At 38.3% G+C, this 9,476-nt stretch overlaps 1 protein-coding gene and 1 long non-coding RNA gene across 5 annotated transcripts in view; both read right to left on the bottom strand.

The window, feature by feature from the left end:
- Positions 1-1,970: 1,970 nt before the first annotated feature.
- On the bottom strand, positions 1,971-5,386 carry LOC141410339 (uncharacterized). Its single transcript, XR_012435122.1, has 2 exons — positions 3,219-5,386; positions 1,971-2,229 (listed from the first exon to the last, which is right to left on the bottom strand). It is a non-coding gene; the product is annotated as an uncharacterized lncRNA (long non-coding RNA).
- A 964-nt stretch (positions 5,387-6,350) lies between these two features.
- NAA15 (N-alpha-acetyltransferase 15, NatA auxiliary subunit) overlaps positions 6,351-9,476 on the bottom strand; it is a 90,172-nt gene continuing 87,046 nt past the window's right edge. For all 4 annotated transcript variants that reach the window (XM_015450848.4, XM_005555945.5, XM_045392886.3 and 1 more), the window contains one exon: positions 6,351-9,260. In XM_015450848.4, coding sequence (XP_015306334.1) covers positions 9,060-9,260 — 201 coding nt within the window. In that variant the 3' untranslated portion in view covers positions 6,351-9,059. The remainder of the gene's footprint in view (positions 9,261-9,476) is intronic.

Genomic DNA, 9,476 nt, shown 5'->3' with positions numbered 1-9,476 from the left:
TATTACATAAACTTAGTTGATAAAGTAGTGGCAGCGTTTGGGAGGATTGACTCTAATTTTGAAAGTTCTACTGCAGGTAAAAAGCTATCAAACAGCACCACATGCTACAGATTCCTACATAAAAGGAATCAATTAATGCAGCAAACTTTATTGTTTTATATTAATTGCTACAGCCACCGCAACCTTTAGCAACCACCACCCTGATCAGTCAGCAGTCATTAGCCTAGAGACAAGACCCTCCACCAGCAAAAAGGTGACTTGCTGAAGGCTCAGACAATCATCAACATTTTTTAGCAATAAAATATTTTTAAGGCCGGGGGCGGTGGCTCACGCCTGTAATCCCAACACTTTGGGAGGCCGAGGTGGGCAGATCACCTGAGGTCAGGAGTTCCAGACCAGCCTGACCAATATGGAGAAACCCTGTCTCCACTAAAAATACAAAATTAGCTGGGCGTGGTGGCGCACGCCTGTAATCGACAGGCTGAGGTGGGAGAATCGCTTGAAGCCAGAAGGCGGAAGGCAGGGGTTGTGTCGAGCCGAGATCGCACGATTGCACTCCAGCCTGGGCAACAAGAGCAAAACTCCGTCTCAAAAAAAAAAAAAAAATTAAGCTATGTACAATGTTTTATTAGACATAATATGATCACACAATTAACAGACTATGATATAGTTATAACCATAACTTTTATATGCATTGGGAAACCAAAAAAATTGTATGACTTGCTTTAATGTGATATTCACGTTATTGAAACATTTACTTTATTGTAGTGGTCTGGAACTGAGCCCACAATATCTCCCAAGGCATGACTACTAAAAAATAAAAAAGGCAAATTTGACCTGTTAGTATCTAGGAAAGAATTATAAAGTATTCCTGGCTGGGCATGGTGGCTCATACCCATAATCCCAACACTTTGGGATGCCAAGGCAGGTGGATCACCTGATGTCAGGAGTTTGAGACCAGCCTGGCCAACATGGCAAAACCCCGCCTCTACTAAAAATACAAAAATTAGCCGGGCGTGGTGGCAGGGACCTGTAGTCCCAGCTACTTGGAAGGCTGAGGTAGGAGAATCTCTTGAACCCGGGAGGCGGAGAACTGCTTGAACCCAGGAGGTGGAGGTTGCAGTGAACCGAGATTGCACCGCTGCATTCCAGCCTGGGTGACAGAGCGAGACCCCGTCTTTAAAAAAAAAAAAAAGTCCTTCTTGAAACACTGGCCAAATGTGCTGCTGTAGACAAATAAGAATAATGAACGCCGGGCATGGTGGCTCACACCTGTAATCCCAGCACTTTGGGAGGCCAAGGTGGGTGGATCACAAGGTCAGGAGATCAAGACCATCCTGGCTAACATGGTAAAACCCTGTCTCTACTAAAAATACAAAGAATTAGCCGGACATGGTGGTGGGCGCCTGCAGTCCCAGCTACTGGTAAGGCTGAGGCAGGAGAATGGTGTGAACACGGGAGGCAGAGCTTGCAGTGAGCTGAGATCGTACCACTGCACTCCAGCCTGGGTGACAGAGCGAGACTCCATCTCTCCATCTCAAAAAAAAAAAAAAAAAGAATAATCAAATATCACATTGACAAACAGAAAGGAACCTTTTATAAACATAATGACATTGTGCAGATGTTGTGGTAATCACTTTATATACAGTATATTATCCTTCCAACAGCTGTATGACCTATAAATTCTTAGTATCTTGTCTAAGGGACCTGAGCCAGGATTTAAACCTAGCTCTGTCTGACCTAAAAGCTTATTTTTAACTATATTATACTACTGTTGTACCAAAGCACTGAGTATTTATACCAGGTATTTAGCAGCTAAGTCACAAGGATCAAAGAAAAGTAACTAAAGCATAAGGCAAGGCACCTATGTGCAGACTAAAACATGTAGACCTCCCAGTTTATAAAATTATAGAAAACCATCAATGTCTATAACTCAAGAATGGCGATCAACAGTATCAACACAGCCTGACTCATTATCAAATATTCTTTAATGAGTAAGAAACAAACTAGATTGGATAGATTTGGGAGTTCTATCCAGAATGTTATTTCAACAAATCTCATAAGGTAAATTTTAGCTTGACATATGATTCTGTAGCAAATAAATCTCCTTCCCAGGTTTGACACTACAGGCCAACATGTTCAGCTTGAATTCTGTCTGTCCCAGAATTATGGATCCTTTCACATGTAAGATTTGTAACAGTAATTCATTCATTTATGGAAAATGCAGTCCTGTAGGGATAGCAAGAGAAGACGTATTTGGGGGTTAGGTATGTCTGTATTTTCAGAGAGTAGTATCTACCACTGATCCTTATTTAAAAGCCTGCTGACTCGTTGCCTTGCTCTGATACTTAAAAACCCAAGCATCTATCTATGACAACTATTATTATTATCATTTTTTCAGACAGTTTCACTCCTGTTGCCCAGGCTGGAGTGCATTGGCGCGATCTCGGCTTACTGCAACCTCCACCTCCCAGGTCCTGCCTCAGCCTCCTCAGTAGCTGGGATTACAGGCATGCACCACCACGCTTTTAGTAGAGACGGGGTTTCTCCATGTTGGTCAGGCTGGTCTCAAACTCCTGACCTCAGGTGATCCACCCGCCTTGGCCTCCCAAAGTATTGGGATTACAGGCGTGAGTCATTGCACCTGGCCCCTCTGTCCTCTGATCTTTTTGAGGAGAAAAACCAATAGTATAAAGCATTTTTTAACTACTTCTTCATCAGACAATAGTTCTCAATTTTAGATGTACCTTAGAATCACTGGGGAAGGGAGGAAAGGAAGTAAAGGAGGGGAGGAAAAGAGAGGCCAGAAAATAAAGGAGGACCAATGCGTAGTCCTGACTCCAGATCATTTAAGTCAGAATCTTTGCTGGTAAGCCTGGGCATTAAGATTTATTTTCTACAGTTCACTCAGATTCTAATACACAACCAATGTTAAATTTATGACTTAAAGGATTCAATTGCCTAGCCTCAGTAGAGATTAACTGTGGGTCACAGCTATTTGTTGTGATGGACACTGTGAGCCAAATGTCCAGAAAGAATCATAGCATATCCCTACCTTTTGTCTTCTTACTTATAATGATTAAAAGTGGAGATACTGGGCTACGAAAAACAGAGCCTTCTAGTAGGTGTGTATGTTACCAGTATTCTTATACTGTCTGAAAGATGAAAAACTGAGTGACAATCCTTGTAGTAACTTAATTCCAGTGGCATGATGTTACCTGGGTGGCTGGTTGCTAAAGACATAAAAGATGAGTAGATTCACTGCCAACCAATGCCACAATGAACAGGCAACTGAGAAATTTAGAGGATGGTCCTTCCAGGCATCCATTCACAGCCATTCCTCTGACAAACTATAGGAAAAAAGCAAAATTTAGATGTGAGAAATATATTCCTAGCATATATACACGATAATGGATTGATAGTATTTTGAAGGAATTCCTTAAGAACAACAGAGAAGGACAAGAAGATGAACGGGAATATTCTACATCAACAGATAAAGGATAAAAAATTGTGGCCTTGGCAGGTGACCTAAAAGTTAATAGTCTTTTACAGCTATTATACAATCTGTATATACTGTCGTAGTCGCTATACTTTTATACCACAATGTACCCAGGATAAACCCTTAAGATTTCATACATCATATTAAAAATGGATGAGTCTGAAACATTTAATTTCATATCATAAATGGATATTTTTCTCAAATAAAAAGCATCCTGGCAGGTGAATGAAAAATGTGACATGAAATGGAATGCTTGAAATACCAAGTAGGCTTTTAACTAAAACTGTTTATAAAAAGGTGTAAGTGAAGTAATTGGCTTATTCTTAGGTCCTTTTCTATGAACTCCCGAACAAATGTTAGTTGTACAATAATGCTAGTTAAATACGTTTCTAAATACTTTTATTGTTAATGCATAGTAAATGTATTATTAAGTCACTGAAGGAATGAATTAGTATTTAGTACTCCAGAGTTCAGAACTTGAAAGGAAAGGGAAGAATCTAAGAGACAGGTTTATTATCTACTTCTTTAAATGGTTCCCTTTTCATTTTTAAAGACATCAAGTGACAGCATGATTACTTGAAGGCAAATAAGTAGTTCGAAAAGAGATGAGAAGTGGCAGCCAATTTAATTTTTCACTACTGATAAAGAAATATCAGATAGCTTTGGAAGATCACTTTAGAAAGAAACCAGTTCCTATCCCATTTGTGATAAGGCATTAAGCACGGGACAATGAACTTGGTAAGCTTGCAGATCAAAGTAAACAAGCAGTACTTATAAAAGCCCAAAGTTGGGAAACCATGGTAGATTGGGAAGACAGCCATAGAATAAGAGACGCTTCTTGTTTTTGTTAGACAATGCACGGTAACTAAATTAGAAGATAAATGTAATTATTAGCAGAAAACAAGCCTCGGGATCCAGAACACACTCCAAAAATCCCTTCACTTCCTACCTTGTTTCTAATTGAGAGGGTAATTTGTACTTATTGAGACCTAGTTGAAGATTTAGCAACAGCAGGAACCTTTATATCACAGAGAAAATTTTCCATCACATCTTCACCACCAAGAACTTTTTTTCAGTTAGGAAGAATTATACCACTTTTATTAGATAATGCAGACCCTTAAACTAGGGACAAAGGCCTAATTTTTAAAATGTAAGAACCACAGTATAGTTTTATTAGATTGCCAAGTATCAACTTTACTTTTGGTATAAGCACCCTTGAATCAAAGTCTATATTTTGGGCCGGGCGCGGTGGCTCACGCCTGTAATCCCAGCTCTCAGGGAGGCAGAGGCGGGAGGATAGCTTGAGCCCAGGAGTTCGAGACCTGCCTGGGTAATATAGCGAGACCCCGTTCTCCACAAAAAGGAAAAAAAAAAAAAAAAAGACAAAGTCTATATTTTGGTTTTGGCACATAGAATTTAAGACTACAAGTTAGTAAAAGTTCTAATTTATATAGTACCAGTTTTTTTCTTTCTTCTGGTTACAATCCCAAGACAGCATTGTTTCAAAGGCAACTGGATAAACTGAGGCGCTAGAAACTTTTAGATCTTCTTTCCTATAATATGCTGCTCCCTCTCCCTACTTTTAATATATCTTCATAAAAGGGGGTGTGTCCTAAGCTGGGCATGGTAGCTTGTTCCTATAATCGCAGCTGTTCAGGAGGCTGAGGTGGGAGGATTGCTTGAAGCCAGGAGTTCACAATCAATAAGCCTGGCCAACATAGTGAGATCCCGTCTCTATAACAAAACATCAACAACAAAAGAGGGGGTGTGTCCTGATGGAGGCAGCTGGTTTGAATATACTATATAGCCAAGATGGCACATAAAAGATACTCTTCTGATTTATTAAAACAGCATTATTGGCTGGGTGCCATGGCTCACACCTGTAATCCCAGCACCTTGGGAAGCCGAGGTGGGCGGATCACCTGAAGTCGGGAGTTCGAGATCAGCCTGACCAACAGGGAGAAACCTTGTCTCTACTTAAAATACAAAATTAGCCGGGCATGGTGACGCATGCCTGTAGCCCCAGCTACTCTGGAGGCTGAGGCAGGAGAATCATTTGAACCTGGGATGCAGAGGTTGCGGTGAGCCGAGATCGCGCCATTGCACTCCAGCCTGGGCAGCAAGAGCGAAACTCCGTCTCAAAAACAAAACAAAACAAAAATACCAGCATTATTTTCTCCAGAACCTCCTGCACATTACCAATATTTTAATTTCAACATCCATCTCAGATTGCATACTGAAAGGTAAAAGTACAATTCAGTAATCTTTTCCAAAAATGTTTTATTGCTACAGGTTGAAATTTTTCAACCATCAAAATTAGAACAAAATTTAAGTTTCTGCTCACTATGGTTTAACACAGCCATTTCATGGGACTTTGTTTTTAATGTAGGTTGGTAGTATAGTTCAGCAAAGTTTAGATGATAGCAGAATGGTATCTTGAAACTTTGTCTATAATTTAAAGAAGTGGGGCATGAGCTGTAATAGAAAGACTGCCTTCTATCTGAAAGGTCAGTCTTTGAATTCTCAAAGATTCATTTCAAAATTTAAGGCTTTAATTATCTGACACCAGTATATACCTATCTTGCAACAAAGTCCAATATTTGATGTTACAGCTTTTCGCAAATACTATACATGGTAACTGAAATATTCTTAGAAATTGTACAAAAGACTTCCCTGAACTTATCACAACCTACCTGAATCTGGACCACACTTTTTTTTTTATCTCTTCATAAAGTCACAGCTTTCATTTCACAGCTCCAATAGCAATACAACATGGGAATACAAACAACACTGTGAAAAACAAGGGCCTGATAAAGCCCACAGCAAAGCTATTCACTAATATTGGCATTACCTTTAGCCATGCTATTAGAGATCACACTTTATTTTTGTGCATAATAAATAAGATACAGAAAAATGTTGAAAATATATGACTCAACTATCTAATTAAAGCTGAGTAAACTAACCTAGTTAGATTTTAGTTTTTCAACGAGAAATGACAAGAGTAGCTGAATATAAAGAAAAACAAAAAGAACTTTACTTTCCTATGTTAATACAGGTCAAGAGACCCTTTCTTCTCAAAAGGGTTGGTAACACCAGTTCTTAGCAATAAACATAAGGCACTTGTTTAGATTACAACATCACTCCATTTTTTCCACTTGTTTTTCTAACCCTGTTTTTCCCCCACAGTATCATTTGAAATTAATAGGATGAATGAGGCAAATGAGAGACGATCCAGTTGATACTACTCAGAGCAAGATAGTACAGTACAGTGTTTCAGGGGTGATGTCTGGACATAAAATGAACCCAGTCAAGGTCCTCTGACACCAATGTATCCACTATCAAGTAAACCTGAAAGAAAATAAAAGATTTATTCAATAGTTCCAGTAAAATTGGGTTGGAATACAATATACATGTTAGGAATTTAGCTCCTCACGGGTGGCATCTGCATCTTAAGAGTTCTGAGTACTTATGAATATTCATTCTGAGACAATCTACATCATTTGAACATTGTCAAGACAAATAGATGAATTTCATTTCAATATACAGTAGAGTTTAAACAAAATTCACACATACACCCCCTATTATATGGCTGGTACCTCCTCCAAACACCTCATTAGTGGCAGAGGTAGGACTAGTGTTCTTTCCCAACAATAAAAACTTCAGTTGCCACTCATAGGAGTTGAAAAAAAGTTTTTGTTTTTTTGCCATCTGTTAAGATGTTCCTGAGACAGGGCCAGTTAATAAAACATAACAAAGCACTGGAGTTCAGTTTGTACTTCTCTTTACATCACTACTGAACTGTTAGACTGGGATGTGGAATGCAGGTTATGTACTATGAAAGGTTGATTGTAGCACAACTGTTCAGTCAGTAAAAGGTCTTCGGCAAATTCCCTTTAGAGTATACTTTCTATAAACTACATGTTCCACAAAAAGGTCAATTATATATACAATTGATTCATTTTACTTAATCTTATTTGCTCAGATCCTGCAAATGCAATGAGAATATTAAGCCTGAGGCTAGTTCTCAGTGTATAGGTTTAACAAATTAAGGCTCATTTTCCCAATCAAAATAGTTTTTAGTTTTCCTTTTAAATTATGAGTTACATTCATAGTACCTGCCACCATCCTTGCCTTCAATGAAATCTTAATGCAGGAGCAGCATTCTACTTCATTATAGAATTTCCCTGACACCAGCACTTAGCCCCTTCTAAAAAGTTCCCATCTGCACTAGCCTTACAGCATTATTACATTGCCTCTGGCTTGCACCTCTGTTTCCACCTGTGTATTTCACAGAAGCCCAACACAGATTAGTTGAAATATTCACACAACTGTTTTTCAAAACAATTTATTGCATCATATTTGGTACCTTATGTTTGACAACAAAAAGGAAATTACATCTGTAACTGCAAGAAAAAGAAGCTGGTCTGTTATTTGAAAAAAAAAAAAAAAATCTTGGGCCCTTTAAAAATTACAAAGTCTTGGGCTTGCCTGAAACGACTGAGCAAGAAATATATTCTTAGAAATGTAGGGCTTCAAGTATTACAAACCTGTGACACTGTGGAAAAATTCCAGAGGTATCTAAACTGCAGCACTTTTTTTTCTGCATATCGTGAACAAGGCCTGCTGAGGTTTTTAACTATTAGTCTTTTGATCAGTCATAGAATGGTAGTCAGGAGTTCTGCTGTTTAACTTCAAGCCATGGTAGATTTTCCTTTTTTCACTCTTGGGTGAAAAATTCATGCTTGCTAATTAGTTGGTGCCACATCACAGTGCATTTGGTTCTTGCATTACAGTTTTAACAAGTTTGGCCAAACAATGCTGAAAGGTTTGCATTGTTGTTTTAGTTCTTCAAGTTTTAGTTAAAATTGAGACTGTTACAACTGGTTCCTTCAGTTAAAAACTGTGGTACAAGAACACCAAACTGATCATGTACAGTGAATTTTGGAAACACAAGCGTACTGAACACCTTATAGGTTTCTTATAATTTTGCTTGGTATCTATATGTCCCAGTTTCTACAACATCAAGCATCTGTTGTAGGTTTCTCTGTAAATAGTGATTCACATTGCATACTTCCTATGGTCAGAATCAACCCCGTAACAAAATCAGTCAGATGCTAAAGCCCCAACAACTCTTTGTGCTCAGTGAAAGAATCCAGTGCTAAAACAGCATTTATGCTGTCTGAGATATAGTAAAATCTCACAAGACAAATTTAAAGTAATATTTCTGCCACACACCTGCTTTGTTAGCTGTAACAGCCTCCAGATTTTATATAAATTAGTTTAAAAACATGGGTGGGTGGGTAGGAATAGGATAAGGTATCTTTTTTAACCACTCAATTTTAGCAGCTTTAATTTTTTAAGAAACTGAACCTCTATCCTGTAATGTTAGATATTTTATATATACTTTTTCAGCAGGATAAAAAACGTAAAACACTATTTGAAGGCAAGAACATTTACTCCTCTCATTCTGTGTAAGTTAGAGCAATGCAGCAGGTGCGTGACAAAAATATTATATACTAGATATGGTCCAAAGTCATTCCATTTGCTTGTTTAGTGATGTTCAAATTTCATTGGCCAGTTCTTCAGCTTCTGCAGAACTATCTCCATTAACTGTGATCTTCATATCCTCTTCATATCCAGGAGGCATGAAAGCCAAAGCATAAGGAAAAAGCTTATGACAATTTGCTCTATAAACTTCAGCAGCTTCTTTACAGTCTCCTAGGCTACCATCACACAAGGCTTCCAATACCTCCATACATGTCTAAGGAAAGAAAACAAGTCATGTTATAACTGGTCAAAAAAAGGTTCTTACTGTGAATTTATTAGACATTTCAACAGCAAGAGATTTCTAAAATAAGAAATAAATACACATATTTAGCTATTTACTCCTGGATATACATTCTATTAGAATGTTCTTCAAGGGCTAATTTAACCATTTCTCCAGAATTGCAGGATTTATACAAAAGGCTAAGCAGGG

Source organism: Macaca fascicularis, chromosome 5, assembly GCF_037993035.2.
Source record: "Macaca fascicularis isolate 582-1 chromosome 5, T2T-MFA8v1.1".
In the NCBI taxonomy this organism is placed as follows: Eukaryota; Metazoa; Chordata; class Mammalia; order Primates; family Cercopithecidae; genus Macaca; species Macaca fascicularis.
Note: the sequence above shows the minus strand (reverse complement) of the source record. Positions and strands in the feature narration are given on the sequence as shown.